This window comes from Balaenoptera physalus (assembly GCF_965194825.1).
Source record: "Balaenoptera physalus genome assembly, chromosome: 14".
Lineage (NCBI taxonomy): Eukaryota > Metazoa > Chordata > Mammalia > Artiodactyla > Balaenopteridae > Balaenoptera > Balaenoptera physalus.
The window spans coordinates 59555175-59575400 of record NC_138893.1 but is presented as its reverse complement, the minus strand read 5'-3'; the positions used below and the strand labels follow the sequence as shown (position 1 = coordinate 59575400).

General features: G+C 41.8%; 1 protein-coding gene across 12 annotated transcripts in view; it reads left to right on the top strand.

The window, feature by feature from the left end:
* The first annotated feature begins 1470 nt into the window (after positions 1–1470).
* The window catches only part of LOC309642373 (uncharacterized protein), a 268819-nt gene continuing 250063 nt past the window's right edge, over positions 1471–20226 (top strand). For 9 of the 12 annotated variants that reach the window (XR_014253112.1, XR_014253113.1, XR_014253114.1 and 6 more), the window contains exon 1: positions 1471–18577. Coding sequence is in view for 3 of the 12 variants with exons in the window: in XM_082423953.1 (XP_082280079.1) it covers positions 18474–18577 (104 nt within the window). In the remaining 9 variants the exon portion in view is untranslated. The remainder of the gene's footprint in view (positions 18578–20226) is intronic. The other 3 variants (XR_014253109.1, XR_014253111.1, XR_014253110.1) reach the window with 2 other exon arrangements.

Below are 20226 nucleotides of genomic sequence, written 5' to 3'. Positions count from 1 at the left end.
TTTTAAGGGTTATATTTCTGGGTTGAAAATAATTTCTGCTCAGAAGTCTATTGCTTTTGAGAAGTCCATTGCTATTTGGTTAGCTGTCTCTGGTATGTGAGCTGTTTCTTCTCTCCTCCCCTGGGCGCTATCAAATTTTCTTTCTCTAAATCAAGATATTCCAAAGTGCAATTATAGAATTTCAGAATTAAATCTTCTACATCATTTGACCCCTTGCTTAAATTTTTTTTCCTTTCTGTTATAAGGATTTGTTTTTAATAATTGCAATTTGCTAAAAGCTTCAAAAGCTGAAAATTTGGGCACTTGATACATGAAATGCCACCTCCTAAAACCAGAAGGAGTAAGCACACTTCATTTTAGCATCCTGCATACTGTCCTTGAAAGGGTCTGGGGAAAGGTCAGGAAAAGAGAGAGGGTGATCATCGGTTATTGTCTAGATTTAGCCACAAGTTAAGAGGAGAGGTCTGTTTCCTGCAAATGCATCTCACATGCTACCAAGCGAGAGCATGACAGATGTTGCAAAGTCAAAGTAAAGGTCAACCAATCCCATATAGGCTGATTTTAAAGTAACTATTACTAATAGTAGTACTTTATTACAAATGAAAATAATCTGGAAAAATGGTAAACTAGATCAAAGTGCAGTGGGACTGTTCTAATCAAACTAGGATGTATGGCATCTTTAATATTGTTGCAAAGAGATCTGTTGCAGAATTTATGGAAGGAGGGTTATATCCTGAAATGTGTATTGGATGTCTCTGTAAATAGCTCTGGCCTGAGCATTCTGAAAAAACACAAAACAGAGATGAGAGATTCATAAGGGAAGAGGAGGGTTGCTTGGCTAGAGGAGAGGCACATAGAAAGTCATGCAGGTTGGGCTGTTGCTAGAGGTAAATGCCGTGGATTCATCCTGTAATGGTTTGAACAAAACTTCAACCACAATGTGGATATTTCATACCCTCTTAGTGCTGTAAACAGATGTCCCAGTTGGTTGAGGGCTCAGAAAACAGCAAATTTAATGAAATGGCAACTTTCAAATGAAGTCTCTAGTTTGCATGGAGTGAGACCTACTTACTAAGTTGCCAGCTTCTAAAAAGGCTAATACTGGGGCTTCCCTGGTGGCGCAGTGGTTGAGAGTCTGCCTGCTAATGCAGGGAACACGGGTTCGAGCCCTGGTCTGGGAAGATCCCACATGCCGCGGAGCAACTGGGCCCGTGAGCCACAACTACTGAGCCTGCGCGTCTGGAGCCTGTGTTCCGCAAAAAGAGAGGCTGTGACAGTGAGAGGCCTGCACGCCGTGATGAAGAGTGGCCCCCGCTTGCCGCAACTAGATAAAGCCCTTGCATAGAAACGAAGACCCAACACAGCCAAAAATAAATTAAAAAAAAAAAAAAAAGGCTAATACTTTTTCTGAAGAGTTAGAAAAACCTCGTGGACCTTGTGTGAGCACCAACTGGGTTCTGTGAATTGACACATGGTGCTTTTTCTTGAGAAAGCCAACACTGCCTCTCTGTTCACCAAGGGCAGTGGCATGTCTGAGGTCAAGGAAAAGCTTGACAAAAAGGTTTCATTACGGTGACTTCTATAAAAAGAGAGAAAAATATGTTCACTTGAACTCTGAAACAGATGTTTCAAAACTGGGGAGTTGTTTTAGGACTACTTATCTACCTACTTAAATCTATACTATGCATGTTCTTACGTGCCGGGCATTGTACTTGCTGCTGGTTTACAAGGCAGACAAGGTTCCTGCCTTCATGAAGTTTTGAGATGAATACAAGGAAATATTTCTTTGAGTGGAGGTAATTCTAAGGCATTCATTACTTGTCCTTCTTCCCTTCCAACAAGTTGCACATTTCAAGTATAGATTGGTGCCAAGAGGAACAGATTTTTGAGGAGTAAGGGATGTTTGAGAAGTACATTCCTCATCAGACTGATTTAATGGAAGAAAACTATTTAACTCATTGATATAAATAAACAATAGTTATAATGATAAAAATAATTTATTGGGTGTTTTCCATGTGCCAGATGCTGTGTTAGGAGCTTTCCATGGATTATTTCATTCAGTCTTCTCAACAATCCCATATGGTAGGCACTCTTGTTATCTCTATCTTTTTAAAAGAAGAAAAGTGATTTACAAAAAGGTTAGGTAACTTACTTGCTCTGGGGGCATTTATAGTGTATGGATGAACCAAGAACCAAACCTAGAGAGTCTGACTCTGAAATGTCAGTCTTAACTCCAAACATCCCCTGCTTCCATCAGATTCAGGCTAAGTGGCATCCATTTGTGTGGTCACTGTGGACCGGTCTGCATAGTCACTCTTTTCAGATGCTGGCATGGAGTGAAGGTGTTACTGAAGGGTCTGAAAGGTTTAGTCAACCACTGTTTGGAGCATCACCTTTCATCTAGTATGTCCTTATTCATGACACAATGGATGTATTGTCTCTGTCTTGTCAATGCCTCTCTGAGGAACCTCTGTCCAAGAGTCCTAGCATCTGAAAAATGGGCATATACCTACTCAACAGAACCCAGTTAGAAGAAGAAAAGTTTCAATCCCAATTTTTTTTTAACATCTTTATTGGAGTATAATTGCTCTACAATGGTATGTTAGTTTCTGCTTTATAACAAAGTAAATCAGCCATACATATACATATATTCCCATATCTCCTCCCTCTTGCGTCTTCCTCCCACCCTCCCTATCCCATCCCTCTAGGTGGTCACAAAGCACCGAGCTGATCTCCCTGTGCTATGTGGCTGCTTCCCACTAGCTATCTGTTTTACATTTGGTAGTGTACATATGTCCATGCCACTCTCTCACTTTGTCCCATCTTACCCTTCCCCCTCCCCGTGTCCTCAATTCCATTCTCTACATCTGCGTCTTTATTCCTGTCCTGCCCCTAGGTTCTTCAGAACCTTTTTTTTTTTTTTTGGTTCCATATATATGTGTTAGCATACGGTATTTGTTTTTCTCTTTCTGACTTACTTCACTCTGTATGACAGACTCTAGGTCCATCCACCTCACTACAAGTAGCTCAGGTTCGTTTCTTTTTATGGCTGAGTAATATTCCATTATATAAATGTGCCACACCTTCTTTATCCATTCATCTGTCAATGGACACTTAGGTTGCTTCCATGTCCTGGCTATTGTAAATAGAGCTGCAACGAACATTGTGGTACACTTCTCTTTTTGAATTATGGTTTTCTCAGGGTATATGCCCAGTAGTGGGATTGCTGGGTTATATGGTAGTTCTATTTTTAGTTTTTTAAGGAACCTCCATACTGTTCTCCATAGTGGCTGTATCAATTTACATTCCCACCAACAGTGCAAGAGGGTTCCCTTTTCTCCACACCCTCTCCAGCATTTATTGTTTGTAGACTTTTTGATGATGGCCATTCTGACTGGTATGAGGTGATACCTCATTGTAGTTTTGGTTTGCATTTCTCTAATGATTAATGATGTAGAGCATTCTTTCATGTGTTTGTTGGCAATCTGTATATCTTCTTTGGAGAAATGTCTATTTAGGTCTTCTGCCCATTTTTGGATTGGGTTGTTTGTTTTTTGGATACTGAGCTTCATGAGCTGCTTGTAAATTTTGGAGATTAATCCTTTGTCAGTTGCTTTGTTTGCAAATATTTTCTCCCATTCTGAGGATTGTCTTTTCATCTTGTTTATGGTTTCCTTTGCTGTGCAAAAGCTTTTCAGTTTCATTAGGTCCCATTTGTTTATTTTTGTTTTTATTTCCATTTCTCTAGGAGGTGGGTCAAAAATGATCTTGCTGTGACTTATGTCATAGAGTGTTCTTCCTATGTTTTCTTCTAAGAGTTTTATAGTGGCTGGTCTTACATTTAGGTCTTTAATCCATTTTGAGTTTATTTTTGTGTATGGTGTTAGGGAGTGTTCTAATTTCATTCTTTTACTTGTAGCTGTCCATTTTTCCCAGCACCACTTATTGAAGAGGCTGTCTTTTCTCCATTGTGTATTCTTGCCTCCTTTATCAAAAATAAGGAGACCATGTGTGCGTGAGTTTATCTCTGGGCTTTCTATCCTGTTCCATTGATCTATCCCAATTTGCTTTCACGTCAATGAAATATGCTATGTCAAAGAGACGGAAGTTGGCTCATAAATGGCTCATCAGTTGGCTCATATTAGTGGTACTAAATATCAGCTTGAAAAGCACCAGCGCGTGTTCAGAGTATAGAAGGCTGAGATGTAATCACTTATAACTCCTCTGTATGTGTGTGTGCGTGTGTGCGTCAGTGTGTTATTGTGTGAGTCAAGCAAGTGTCACAAATACTAAATTATTCAATTAGGCAGCAGAAGATTAAGTCCATAAAATGTGCTAACGTGACACATCATTTCACAACTTTCTGGGATTCTCCAACATGACAAAAATACTTATTAACTTTTACTGCAGCTTGTCTTAAGATTGAAGTAGAGCCAGCTAATAAATAATTCAAGAAAGAAATGGTGGGGGGAGGGAACACAAGTTGGAAGTCAATGTTCTTGAGCAGTGATTTTGCCTTTGTAATCTGCTTTGTTACTGTCCTAAATTCTCCTCAGACATACAAATAAGCTGTCTTATTCTTATTAATCACTTGACAATAATGCCTACTATTTACTGAGTTCTATTCTGATGAATAAACCGTGTTTTAAAGAAATAAGTTTTATGCAATACAATAATTTATTGTATATTATTGTTATATGCTATTTATTATTCATATATTATTTGTTACATATTAAACATTGGAAACACTCCACATGCTCAAAAATTGGGAAATGAGTTAGGTAAACTAGGATACAGCCACTTAATGAAATATCATCTAGCTGTTGATGCTAGCAAAGAGTTTTTTTTTTACAAACAAGTAAAAATATTATGTTAAATGAATAAATTAAATTAAAACTTGTTTATATAATCTAATGTTTGTGAAATACCCATAGAAAAAAGGCTGGAAGGAACATTCCAGAACGTTAAGATTGTTTGCCTCTGGGTTACAATATATGGATGTGAGCTTTATTCCCTTCTTTTTTTTGCTATTCTTTCTGTGTTATTCATATTCTCTGGCATAAGTGTTATTTTCATAATCTCAAACCAAACTAAAAAATCTCATTTAAGAGACATTTGAGGGACTGCCCTGGCGGCGCAGTGGTTAAGAATCCACCTACCAATGCAGGGGATATGGGTTCGAGCCCTGGTCCGGGAAGATCCCACATGCTGGGGAGCAGCTAAGCCTGTGTGCCACAACTACTGAGCTGCGCTCTAGAGCCCGCGAGCCACCACTACTGAGCCCGCATGCCACAACTACTGAAGCCTGCGTGCCTAGAGCCAGTGCTCCACAACAAGAGAGGCCGCCACAATGAGAAGGCCGTGCACTGCAACAAAGAGTAGCCCCCACTTGCCGCAACTAGAGAAAGCCCGCGCGCAGCAACGGAGACCCAACGCAGCCAAAATTAATTAACTAATTAATTTTAAAAAAGAGAGACATTTGAATTATTCTTAAGTACCAGTGGAAACTTTAATGACCAGAGTCACCATTATGTTTGGGTATTTAAAATGGTTTCAATGTCATGCAATTTTAGTACTTTCAGTAAAAATGATTTGTTCAAAGTATGAAAAAGATATGGGTTAATCATGGCTTTTTATCCAAATTCCATTTATGGAAAAAGAATCCAGAGGGCCTGGATTGCATGTAGACTTCCTGTTGAGCTTGCCCTGGGTGAGTGTGATGCTGGGAGCACAGTGATAGACGATGCCCTCTGCTTGCTGCTCGCGTTCTGTCTCCCTGCACCTGGCTCACTCCCACTCCCACCGGTTCAGGGCCTGCTGAGAGGTCGTTCTTTCAGGGAAGTCTTCCCATGCTTCTCTTCTCACTTACCACTCAGGTCTCAGGGGAAGTGACCTGCTAAAAGCACCCTGCCAGCACCTTACATTTCTTCAGGGAGCCCTTTCCGTGGTGTGATTGTATCTCCGTGTAATTTATGTCCACCTGTCCTCCTGCTGCCCTTGACGCTCCATGAAGGGAGGTGCTGTGTCTCTGTGGCTCCCTGTTGCCCTCTGAGCACCTGGCACAGAGTCCAGTACATAAGAACTCAGTACCTATTTGTTGCATGAACAAGTGGATCCATCACATCTTTAGATGCCAGGTGTAAATTTCAAATGTGTAAAAATCCCCATGCCATTGAAATCGTACTTGAAGGAGAAGCCCGGGAACTGGATCATGATGGGAGTTGGACATGGAGTGGAAAAGTGAGGGTTGTGCCTTCTTTCAGACACATTAGCAGTAAGAGTGTGTGTTAGTCTATCAACCATATTCTTTTATTCTTTTTTTTTAAATTTATTTATTTTTATATATTAAAAAAAAATTTTTTTTTTTGGCTGTGTTGGGTCTTCGTTTCTGTGCGAGGGCTTTCTCTAGTTGCGGCAAGCGGGGGCCACTCTTCATCGCAGTGCGCGGGCCTCCCACTATGGCGGCCCCTCTTGTTGCAGAGCACAGGCTCCAGACGCGCAGGCTCAGTCGTTGTGGCTCACGGGCCCAGTCGCTCCGCGGCATGAGGGATCCTCGCAGACCAGGGCTCGAACCCATGTCCCCTGCATTGGCAGGCAGATTCTCAACCACTGCGCCACCAGGGAAACCCCTATCAATCATATTCTTTTAGTCAAAGCTGAGGTTTAGTAATAGTATAGCATTCTGCCTGCGTAGGAAAGCAAACTACTTGGGTTTGCATTCCAGCTAGGCATTTACGATATCCGTGAATATGGCATGTTATTTAATACCCTTATGCCTTAGTTTCTTCGTCTGTATAATGAGCTATAGTACCAATTAAGGTTATTGTAAAGAAAAAACGAGATAAAGCACATACAGAGCTGAACACAGTCCTGGAATACTGTAGGTGTTCACTAAGTCTCTTTAACAGCAGCAGTATTGTTATTATTAATAAATTTTTAGGGACTTCCCTGGTGGCCCAGGGGTAAAGAATCCACCTTATAATGCAGGAACGCAGGTTCGATCCCTGGTCAGGGAACTAAGATCCCACATGCCGCGGGACAACTAAGCCCACTCACCACAACTACTGAGCTCTCGCGCCTCAACTAGAGCTGGCGTGCCGCAAACTACAGAGCCCATGCGCTCTGGAACCCGCGCGCCACGATTAGAGAAGAGAAAACCCCGCACGCCACAAGTGGAGAGAAGCCCGCGCACCGCAGCGAAAGATCCTGCATGCCACAACTAAGACCCGATGCAGCCATAAATAAATAATAAATCTTTAAAAAAATAATTTTTTAATTTCTAAAGTCGTTACCAGTTTTCTGAGACAAATTCTCAGTGACCACTAGATGGCATTAAGGTTAATTTAAAATATACACAGTGTGGTCCTTCTTCATATCTAAAAACATGCAATGAAAAGCAATTTCATACATTTTGATTTATAAGACCTGATTTAATAACTAAAGATTTTTCAGTATTTTATGTAGGAAAATCCTTGAAGGGATCATATTTGATTCAGCTATATTTCCATTAAGGGCTCACCAGGCTTCTTCGGTTTTTCTTGAATTAAGACATTTATTATTGTGTGTTCTGAACGATGCTGTAAAGTAAATGGCCATTTTGGTGCACTGAAAACAAAATTACTGTTTTGTAGCCATGGTGGCATGTACCGATGGTCAGCAATGTGCCAAACTCAGTGGTGGGCAGGATGGCAGGTTCTGTGTGTGGTTTGAGCGGGGAGTTGAAGACAATAAGATAGTGATTATGTGTGAAGCAGATGAGTGTATAAGGGAAATGCCTGGGTGCACCCAGGGGGAGGCCCACTCACTCCCTACCCTGCTCAAGGATGCTGTACTATGAGGCAGGTCCTGTTGCTTCCTCAGCTTTGCAGAATGCAGTATATGAGCAGCAAAAATGCAAATATAACTGTCCTCCTCAAAGACGCTCTGGTGGGCTTAATAATTCAGGATTGCTAAATTTTTTGTTGGTTACCCAAGCATTAATTTGTGAATGTTATCTAAGGTGTTGTAGAAGAACTATGTATTTAGGACATTTGCTTGTCGCTTAGATGACAAGCAAACTTTGATGGGGTGGGTGGCTATGAGCATAGAGGTACACGAAGGTTAACTGAGGGGAAAGATTAGTTTTGTCATAATGGCCAATGAACCTGAGTTGGGGAACCATCAATTTGGCAATTTTGTTCATTGTTAGAGGTGGATTGCCAAATGGTTCAGCTCACCTGTGAACTCCATAGGGGCAGCAAAGGCGTGTATATGTCACCTCTGAATCTTCAAAGCAGAACATAGTTCCTACAGAGAGCATAGTATACATTCAATAAATGTTGGTTGAATAATGAGTAATAAAATATCCAGTCAATTAGACTAAATAAAAGAATCCTATTGGAGGTCAGCAAGGGGGGTTTTTGGTCAAGTTGTTATAGGATGTTTGTAAGAAGACACTCCCCTTTCAATCCAAATATATAAGAGAATATAAAATATGAACCAAAAATACGAAAAGGGATCAAAAGGCAAAGTCGAGTTGAAAAATAAGGTAAAGACTTACGTGAACCAGAAATGGAACACAATGACAAAGCAGTGAATGAGGCTGAAGATATAGAATACTGGGCTCCCTGTGTAGGAGCAAGCAGTAGATTTGTGAGCTTTGCTCCTGGGGAAAACAAAGAAAATGCTCTCCTTGTGGGATGGGGAATTGGGCCCAGGCTCACTGCTTGCATTTAACTCCCAAAAGTCTTGATCAGAATTATTAAAAATGTACTTTAACAAGAAGAAAAGTGAACCCACTACAATCTAGACATCTAGCCCTTAGTCTTATAGACTTAAAAAAATGTTGGGGTTTTTTTCTTTAATATTTAATTTTTTAAATTTATTTTTGGCTGTACCGCATGGCATGTGGGATCTTAGTTCTGTGACCGGGGATTGAACCCACGCCCCCTGCAGTGGAAGCAGAGGGTCTTAACCACTGGACTGCAGGGAAGTCCCTGTTGGTTTTTGTTGGTTTGTTTGTTTGTTTTTTAGCAAATTTAGAAAGGAATCATCACTCATGGGAGTGATTCATGTAAGCCAAGGCCCCAGACATTGATGTAAAAAAAAAAAAATCCCCAGAAAACCTAAACTGCAGGTACAGCTAGAAATAATAGATGGCCAAGTCACTCTCTCCTTTGTTGGTATACTACCCAGGAAGTCAAATTATAATCAGAAGTTTGCTTAGTGAGCATGAGATCAGAGTAAGGGGAATTATTAACAGGATTGAAATGATTGAAAAGTTTTATGGTAGAGGTTGGCAAACTTTTTCTGTAAAGGGTCAGAGAGTAAATATTTTAGGCTTTGTCAAGACTACACACTGTTGCCGTTATAATGCAAAAGGAGCCATAGATAATGGGTAAATGAATGGACATGGCTGTGGTCCAATAAAACTTTATTTACAAAACAGGATCTGGCCTTTGAGCTATAGTTTACCAACCCCTGTTATGCAGCACCAGGTCCTGCATGTCTGATGTATCCCTCTCCATCTCCATCATGTTGCTAGAGATACAGTCTGTTTACATGAGGTGCCACATTCGTGAATCAGGGCTTTCTCTCCCTTAATTAAGCAGAGATGATATTAGTGTCTGTGACTTGGCTTTTTGCAGGCCTCTATGGCCCCCTCCCCCTCATGATTAAGACTTTCTTTAGATGTGATCATTCTCCAACTAGATTAGAGTCAAATGTTATCGGTTTAGGAGGCTTTCTGTCTTTTTAAGGTGACTTTGCATGTCTCTGTTTCGGTTCACTTTGAGTTTAACTCTCAGGGGATGTTTTATTTCCCAATTCCCCACTGGTCCCTGGTCCTCTCATCTCCCAGTTCTAAGAGGTTATTCATGATTGCCCGCACATGGATCCTGCAATGGCAGCTCATGGTGTAGATCCAAGCAAAGGGAACTGTTGAGGCATGGGTGTCAGTTGATGCTTGAGATGCTTATTTGTCCCAGCTGTATGGTTTCAGGAAAACTGCCTTAAATTTTATAGCTCCCAGAGCCCTCCTTGTCAGTCTGGGACCCAAAAACACCTTCGGGTGACCCTACATTTTAAATGAAGCAACATGTAAAGGATTTTTTCTTTTTTTCACAAGAACTGTTTATATTTTGTTCTAATTATTCGGGTCTTGTGGCCTCTGATTCCTGTCAATGTGTTACCTTAGTTAGTGATGGAGAAGCGGCCATTTCTCATCTTAAGTGGTGGTATCAGAGTCTACTTTAGCAACTTACAACGCAGACTGTGGGCAGGCCTCCTGCTGCATTAGCATCACCTGGGAGCCAGTTAGAAATGCAGACTCTCAAGGCCCCAGACCTCTTGAATCAGAATCTGCATTTTAACAAAATCCCCAGACAGTAATTCGCGATAATAAAGTTTTGAAGTACTGCTCTAACTTATATTGCATCTTAATATTAATTCTTTAGTTTTTAATGTTTTCAGCTTTGTTGAGGTATAATTGACAAAACTGTAAGACATTTAAAGCGTACATAGTGGTGATTTGATGTATGCAGACATTGTGAAAGGATTCCCACCACGTCGTTTATTAGCACATCTACAGCTTAACGTTAGTTAGGAAACAGTGTCTCCTTTTGGTGGCAGAATTAGGAAAGGCCATAACATTAGAGGAAGTTGGGGTACCTTCTGCCATATTTTTGTGCCTTTGGGCAGAGCATGAGGTATATGGTGGCCTTGATTGGTGTGGTCATCCCCAAGTGCATGCATAACCCAAATTAATATGATTAGATAGGGAGGGTTGAGAAGCCTAAAATAAGTGAAATTCTACTTCATCAGCAACCTTGTTTTCCAGAGACTTTTTTTTTTTAATTAATTAATTAATTAATTTTTGGCTGTGTTGGGTCTTTGATGCTGCTTGCAGGCTTTCTCTAGTTGCGGCGAGCGGGGGCTACTCTTCATTGCGGTGCACGGGCTTCTCATTGTGGTGGCTTCTCTTTGTTGTGGCTCGCAGGCTCTAGGAGCGCAGGCTTCAGTAGTTGTGGCGCACGGGCTTAGTTGCTTTGTGGCATGTGGGATCTTCCCAGACCATTGCTCAAACCCGTGTCCCCTGCCTTGGCAGGCGGGTTCTTAACCAATGTGCCACAAGGGAAGTCCCCAAAGACTTTGTTTTTTAAAGCTTCTTTTTATTGTCAGGTTGTGACGTTCTTTCTCCTTCATTTCTTTGCAATAAGATATTGACAAACTGGAACAAACCTTGTTCCTTTCAGGGCCTTGCAGATCTGGACCTTCACCTTCTAACTCTGTGTTTGACAAAACTCACACATACACACTCAAACCCTCACACAGCAATCTTTGATTAGCCTTCATTACGTCACTATGTGGCACAATATGGATCACATGAGATACAGCTGAAAGTTTTCTGTGGAACAGGCTTTTAGGGGTATTAAATGGTCTGGTTGTCTTTGAAGACAGAAGATAAATATTTGATACTTGGTTTTGCCAGGTTAAGGCTTATTGTGTGTCCTTGGACAAACCAGTGTTTTCCAAAGACGGAATTTATAACAAAATAACATCCTATGCTTTTGGGTCAGGACCTAGCAATCTTGATTTTCTTCTTAAATTGAAGTATAGTTGATTTACAATATTGTGTTACTTTCAGGTGTACAGCATAGTAATTCAGTTATATATATATATATATATATATATGTATATTCTTTTTCACATTCTTTTTCCTTATAGGTTATTACAAAATATTTAATATAGTTCCCTGTGCTATACAGTAGGCCCTTGTCGATTATCTATTTTATATATATAGTAGTGTGTATATGTTAATCCCAACCTCCTAATTTATCCCCCCCCCCGTTTCCCCTTTGGTAACCATAAGTTTGTTTTCTATGCAATTTTAATTTTTAAAAAATAGCTTCCTAAGTGACTTGAATGCTTAGCCTGTTTGAGGACAATTAACACATTTTTTTTGTTTAACATCTTTATTGGAGTATAATTGCTTTACAATGGTGTGTTAGTTTCTGCTTTATAACAAAGTGAATCAGCTATATATATATATATATATATATATATATATATATATATATATATATATATATCTCCCCGTATTTCCTCCCTCTTACGTCTCCCTCCCATCCTCCCTATCCCACCCCTTGAATTTGGCCAGCAAATATTCAACATGACTATTTCCTCTTCCCTCCAACCTATACCCCTGGCAGACATTGCTAATTGATCAAGACTCACTTTACCATGGGGCCTACAGTCGGTCTTGCAGTGGTCAGTACAGTTTTCCAAGTAGCCAGGGAGAATCACATAATTGATATCTAAGGTACAACTTACTTACTCTCCTTGATTTAGCTTAAGTCACCAAAGAAGGCTCTCAGGTAGACTTGAAAGGCTTCTTTGTTCAAGTATCAGAGAAGTATTCTAAAATGTCATAGGAGGCCAGATGAGTGGATAAAGAAGATGTGGCACATTTATACAATGGACTATTACTCAGCCATAAAAAGAAATGAAATTGAGTTATTTGTAGTGAGGTGGATGGACCTAGAGTCTGTCATACAGAGTGAAGTAAGTCAGAAAGAGAAAAACAAATACCGTATGCTAACACATATGTATGGAATCTAAAAAAAAAAAAAAAAAAGAGGTTCTGAAGAACGTAGGGGCAGGACAGGAATAAAGACGCAGACATAGAGAATGGACTTGAGGACATGGGGAGGGGAAAGAGTAAGCTGGGACGAAGTGAGAGAGTGGCATGGACATATATACACTACCAAATGTAAAATAGATAGCTAGTGGGAAGCAGCCACATAGCACAGGGAGATCAGCTCGGTGCTTTGTGACCACCTAGAGGGGTGGGATAGGGAGGGTAGGAGGGAGACGCAAGAGGGAGGAGATATGGGGATATATGTTTATGTATAGCTGATTCACTTTGTTATACAGCAGAAACTAACACACCATTGTAAAGCAACTATACTCCAATAAAGATGTTAAAAAAAGTAAAAAAATAAAAAAATAAAATGTCATAGGAGGCAAGAGAGAAGATAAGGTACAAAGAAAGTCTTACTCAAAATCAGATGTGATTCTTTTACATGGCTGATTGAATATTATTTATGCTTAAGTTGAATGAAACTGCTCCTATAGTCTTTAAACGAGGGCCCAAACTGAAAACCAAAGTTGCTAAATACTCCCACATTCTAGAGAGAGCTGAAAACGAACAGCCTTGAGTGGAAGTCCGAAACCTCCTTATAGGGTTTGTTTATGAAAAAGTAGTCAAATCAGCCCCACTACCACTAATCACCACTGTCTTCCTTCCTGGTCTGTGAGAGAAGCCTGAGAAGTGGGAAAGAGTCATCATTGTCCTCTGGGATTTGGGGGAATTTTCCCTCCCCACACAGAGGGAGGTAAGGCTCCAAGAAAAACATCTGTGAAGATAGTTGGTGTTTTCAAGAAGGGAAGACTGGATTACGTTTGTTCCTCATTTGAACAAGTTGCTCTCATGTTTCTGTGCTTGTCTGAGCAGGGGAAATGAGAACTGGAGCGACGAGGTGGATCGGAGAGATGGGACAGCAGTAGAGTGCCCGCATGTTGACACTTGGTATGTCAAGGAAACATGAGCTTTCCAAGAGTTGGGAAGACACAACAGAAGGTAGCTTGGCCCAGTTTGTCTATCCCCACCAAGGAGGGACGCTTTCTGGGTGTAGGAGCGTCAGTAGTGAAAGGCTGCGACCTTGGCTGCTGGTGGGAGATACTGAAGCAATGACGAAAGAGGTTGAGCCAGAGTTAAAGTTCCCATGTCTGGGACTCTGCAGTGGGAGGCCCCACAGGGCCCTCCAGAGAAGCCTGGCAAGGACGCCACAAGATATTCATCATTAGGAAGCCTACTACACAGAAGACACTGGTTGTCAGAGAGTCTTAGTATAAGAAAAGAAAATCAACAAGCATAGAAATGAGACCTCCCTCAGATATGTGAGAAGACATTTGTGTTTTCCAATGTGGTGGCCAACCTTCAGGATAGCCTACAATAATCCTCACCTCCTAGTAATCATGGTCTTTGTGGTCCTTTCCCACTTGGGAGCAGGGCTGATCTGTGTAACCAGTAGAATACTGTGGAAGAAATGATGTGAGACTTGCTAGGCTACCTTATAAAATACATTACAGCTTCCACCTGGTTTTTCGGACAGCTTTACTCTGGGGGAGCCAGCTGCCATGCTGTGAGGACGCTCAAGTAGCAATGTGCAGAGGCCTGTGAAGAGAGGAACTGAGGCCTCAGGGCCATGTGGAGGAGGATGGTCTGAAGGGTGAGAGACTAGAGACAGAGCGATCAGAGAGAAGCTTGGTGAAATTATTTAGTTAGGGCAGGATGAGTCCTGAGCTGAGATGCGCTAAGAGGATGGAAAGGAAGGGGAGGTAAGTCTGAGAAAGAGTTTGGAGACAGTATGTGTCTGGTTGGCTGGCAGGTTGATTGGTTTGATAGGAAAAGGGAAGGTGTTATTATCATGACCAGATGCCTGGCTTGGGTGCTTACAATGATCATGGGGAAAGATAGTTCAGGACTGGATGTGGTAAATATGAGGGTCTGTGGGATATTCAAGGATGCCCATGAAGCATTTAGACTTTTGGATCTGAAGCTCAGGAGACAAAGATTTTGCCGGAAACAAAGATTTAGGCATCGTCAACTTGGAGTAATTAATGTTCTAGGAGTAGATGAAATTGCCCAAGAGACCCATGTATAGAAATATGAAGCCAAAACCCACTGGCTTTTAAGAGATAGCAGAGGAAGTGAAATCCACAAAAGAGATCATACTATGTGGGGAAAAAAAAGTCTTAGCACAAGTTGAACCTCAGAAATGCTAAGATGAAATAAACTATTATAATTTTGGCTCCTTTCCTCCTCAGATCCAAAGTTCTTCTCCAGGCCGTTGCCCCACCTCACCCTGCCCACCTTGTGTTGGCAAAGCTTGGGTCAAGGGAGTGTGTGTTTCACGATCCTAGGATTTGTGGGCAAAGGAGAACCCTGTAGGGAGGTGATGATTCATTTTTTCTTTCCTTCATATAAAAATAAGTCTCATTGAGCCCTGAAGCCCTATCAAATGAGTCTAGACTTGTTTTTGGGTTTTAATCCACTGTAGGCAACAGTTTTTAGCATTTTGGCTCGAACCAGTAAGTGAACACTTAATTCAGTTATTCGAGATCTCTGTATCCACCCACTAAATTAATGAAACAACTACCAAATTACCTTTGTTTTGCCTGTTTTTCAATCAGACAGTATTTATAAGATGCAAGGAAGGGATAGATTGAGATGAAAACAATGCCATCGGAGACCGCTTGTGAGCGTAATTAATTTTCAGAGGGGCTTTGTATCATCTGAAAGATTGCTTTCCTTAGAACCATCTGAATTATACTTGGGGGACCTTGCTCATATCTCTGAGTGGTGTTTGAGATGAACCCCAGACTGCAATTTCCTCAAAAGCAGTTACTAACAAAGGGCCTTACTGAAGAGGTAATGAAGCTGTTCATCATCACAGAAACACTTTCCACCGGGCATGATGAAAAACACTTACTGGGCTGGGTGGGATGTTTTGTCTTTTTTTTAGTCTCCTTGAGACTATTCCTACTGTACCAGGGAAGTGGGAAGTAGAGGCAAAGATCTGAAATGAACAAGACCAAAAGTTTCTGTTGTTGAAGAAATATTGACATTATGCTTTTTTCTGAGTCATCCAGGCCCAGTATCTACATGAACCCATCAAGTACTCTCACTTTCTTGCTCCCCTGGCTGAATGCAGGCATGTCAATGCCACTCTCGTAGTACAGGATTAGAATGGAATGTAAACTTCTAAATGTGACCTGGCCAGGCTTTCATTCTGCAGCCTCTGAGTCATACCTGGCTGTGAGTCCTGTCTCTGCCACTTCCAGTATGATCTTAGGTGAATTAATTAACTTCGAGAAGGAGACTCGGCTTCCTTATCTGTAAACTAGAGACGATAATAGTAAAGAATAGCCCTCATCTCATAAGGACATTGTGAGGATTAAATAAGTTACAGCATGTAAAATGCCTGGCAGTCAGTCCGTGCTCAGTGAATGGAAGTCATTATTTATCAAATGAGTAGGTTGGAGAAGTCTTTGGGTCTCATATTGAATGGGCATATGACCTGGGGAAATTGTTTAAAAAGTATATTTGGGGGCTTATTTCCTAAAGATTTTGATGTAGTAGGTGTGGGGTGAGGTGCAGGAATCTGCATTTAACCGGTTCCCAGATGATTCTGTTACAGGTGTTTACAAGCGCACTTTGAGAACGATTGGAGAAAATGCGTGGTCTCCCCGAGCCGTCTTAGAGCTCTGAGGCTCTTAGGCTGCAGTCCAAGGTACAGAAAAGAGGAAGTTCACCTGTGATTAAAGATGAGTCCCAGGCAAAGCTCTGCAGGCAGTAGGATTGTGGTTTGATGGAGAAGTAGAGGCAGGGAGGTAGGAGCTAGCCACAGGCAGGGGGATGGCAGGTATCATGACAGTGGTCGGAAGGGCAAGGAGGTGTGGCCAGAAAGATGATCTCCATAACTGAAGACAATAGTGGGAGCTGGAAGGTAGGAGGTGAGAAGAGTCAGCCGAGGAGCCTGGGAGTGTGTGTGAAGAGGGTCCCCTGAAGGTACAGGTTGCAAAGATTATTCTTGTGGGGTTGTGCACGGCAGCCTAGAGGCTGGCGTGTTTATCAGGGGCAGCTGGCAACATTCAGGCCTGGGCTCATTAGGACTGGCATTAAAGGACAGCCATCAGAACAGGAAACCAGCAACAACATCTCTAGGGAATTTCAAGGAACTGTTCACTGCATTTTAAGAGGTGCTCAAGTCCAGTTTTGGGGAATTGCACAGACCCAAACACAGACATTTTACCACCGGACAGTGAATAGGGTCTTTGCTTCAGAGCAACAAAACCTGAAGTATGCAAGGCTGATAGAAACTGTTGAAAAGATTGCTATTAAAGCAGACCCCCTTCAGCTCTCCAGTGGTGGTGGAGGGCGCACCTGGACCCCAGGTGCAAGGTACTAGATTTGTTCTTTTTCCCTCAGCCTCTGTCTTCATTTTCAAAATTTTTGCCTAACACAACACATAAGTTGAAACAGTGGGAGGAAAGGGGAGAGAGAAGGTCTGTGACATACTCTCGGGACCCCTGGCTGCGGGTGCTTTTTGCCCCAGCTTGGTGGGTACCAGCTGTGGCGAGAGTGATGTTGACACCCTGGTGCCTTCAGTCTTTTCTCTCTGTAGTGGCGGCTGGCTCCACCCCAGGAGTGGAAGACTGAGAATCTGTGAGGCCGGGGTGCCTATCTTCTCCTCTTTGTTTTCAGGATTTATTCTTAGGTGTGGTATGGAAAAGGCTGGGGAAAACCCATTAGGGCAAATGGGGTGTTTGCAGGGGAAGATGGATACTAACTTTTGATTGCTCTGACAGCAGCAGTCCCTTAACTGCCTCTGGGAACATGCTATATGAGAAAAAACAACGGGACTTTATTAGTAGTAAGTTTTGACTCCAACACAGCATTGCAACTCTGTAATTTCTCTTCAATGCTCTATTTTTCTTGTTTCACCATGGCCAAAATATTTAGAGAGCATCCTTATACTTGTGACTCGTGTTTTGCAATTTTTAATGGAATTTGCCTTTAGTCTGGCCAGAGACTTCTTCAAGCCAGCTTAGCTGCTGCTTCATAGCAAGCCTCTGTGTAATGTTTCCCCTGTACTTTAATCCTTTCTTCCTTCCTTTTCAATTTACGGTACATTGCTAAACATATCTCACTTTCTGGTTTGCTTTTTTGCTTTCATTATTATTGTGTTTCAGGAAGATGTTTGGAGTAGAGGGTTAGTGGGTCAGGTGATGTAGATAATCACTTTTAAACGTGGCTTTGGTGAGCAGAGACACGTGGGCCTTGTATTACTGTGAATTTTTCTTCTTCTTTTCTTTGAAATTTAAGTGATTATTTCAAATCATGAACTCCACAAATCCACAAATGTGAAGTTAGTGTTCTCCATAATAATAGAATCAGTAGAGCTTAATAAATGTTCCTCATGAGTAAGGCAATGTGACAAATACTTTGTATGCCTTATCTGTTTGAATCCTTTGCAAACTTTATGAGATAGCTGTTGTTTCCATTTAATAAGAAAAGAAACAGGCTCTGAAAGGTTAGGTACTGTGTGGTCAGGCCATTCAAGATGGCCATTTTCCTGCTCTCTGGACTTGCCCTGCTCGACCAGTCCGGGCTTCACTCACATGAGTAGCCAGTCCTCTTAATTATACGGCTTAATCAGTAACTGCCTACGTGCTTGCCCCCTGCCCCAGCCGCTGGTTTCCCTGGTAACTGATGAGCCAACCTGACGTCAGTTCCCCCTATAAATGGTAGCCAACCTCTCCCTAGAGTAGCGCTGCCATTTCCTGCCTGCCGTTTGCCGTCCACGGTGGGGTATCTCTCCAGGACGTTTGTTTTGGACGTGTAAAATCCCCTGTCCAAGAAACAGTTGATGCCTCTGTTGGTGTCTCTGCGGCGGGCTCTTCGGTCTCTCAGCTGGGCAGCTACAAGGCTTGCAGGCCTACAGGGTGCAGTCCAACAGGTACATTATCTAAAGTAAGTGGCAAAACAGCATTTTTTTTTTAACCTTTTTTCAAAAAAGTTGAAGTATAGTTGATTTGCAATATTGTGTAAATTTCAAGTGTACAGCAAGTGATTTAGTTGTATATGTGTATATATATAATTTTTTCAGATTTTCCATTATAGGTTATTACAAGATATGGAATATAGTTCCCTGTGCTGTACGATAAATCCTTGTTGCTTATCTATTTTATATATAGTAGTTTGTATCTGTTAATGCCATACTCCTAATTTATCCCTCTGCTCCTTCTCTGTCCCCTTTGGTAACTATAAGCTTGTTTTCTGTGTCTATGAGTCTGTTTTGGTTTTGTAATTAAGTTCATTTACATCATATTTTAGATTCCACATGTAAGTAATATCATGATATTTGTCTTTCTCTGTCTGACTTCATTTAGTATGATAATCTCTAGGTCCATCCATGTTGCTGAAAATGGCATTATTCATTCTTTTTTATGGCTGAGTAATATTCCCTTGTGTATATATACACCACATCTTAAACCAATTGTCTGTTGATAGGCACTTGGGTTGTTTCTGTGTCCTGGCTATTGTAAATAATGCTGCTAGGAACATTGGGGTGCATGTGTCTTTTTGAATTAGTGTTTTCATTTTTTCTGGATATATACCCAAGAGTGGAATCATATGGTAGTTCTATTTTTAGTTTTTTAAGGAACTTTGTATGGTCAGGCCACTCAAGGTGGCTGTTCTCTTGCTCTCAGTACACACCCTGCCTGACCAGTGCCTGCTTCTCCTGTATCTTACTCACCTGGCTCACCTTCCTATGTACTTGCCCCAGGTGGTGATTGTTCTTATCAAAGGGGCCGTGAGGGGCATGCCCCTCTGCTGGTTTCTTTGGTAACTAATGAGCCCACCTGACATCAATTCCCTATAACTGGTAACCTCTCCCCCGCCAACCCCCAGCGAAGACTGCTGCCATGTCCTGCCCTCCACTGCAGTCTGATACACACAGTGGGGTGTCGCTCCAGGACCTTGCTTCAGACGTGTAAGCTCCCCCCTCCATTACACCACTGATGTCTCTGTTGCTGACTCCGGGCTCTTTCTTTGGTCTTGAAACTGGGCAAGCACAGGCCTTGTAGGCCTGTGGGGTGCAACCCAACAATTGGCAGAGCAGCCAGGAGACCGAGAAAACTCCCATGAGCACCGAGATGTCGGCAAATACAGGATGGGGTATGGAAAGCTGCAGGGGCTGTCCACTAGCATGTCGGGCCCAAAAGTTGTGGGTGTAATCCTGAGGTGGTCGTCCACTAACGCTTGGGACCCAAGAAGTTCTAGGGTTGATCCCGAAAATTACGGGGAAATCCCGAGTTGGCTGCCTACTAGTATGTAGGGCCCTGTGGTGGCCATCCTTGCTGAAGGGGGGCTGCCGAGAGATCTGGAGACCAGTGGCCTCTCATGGCTCTGCTATTGGAATCGTTATTTCTGTTGTGCCTTTGAGATGTAAATAATCTGAGCTCTGTGGAACATGTGATGTCTAAGAGCAAAGGAGAAAAAAAGAGCTTTTAGGTAAACTCTATAGAGAAATGATTATGTTTGGGGAATGTCTATCTAAAATAGTCTTTCCAGATTTTGGTAACTAAACTAGGTGGAATGAAGAGAATTCATTGACT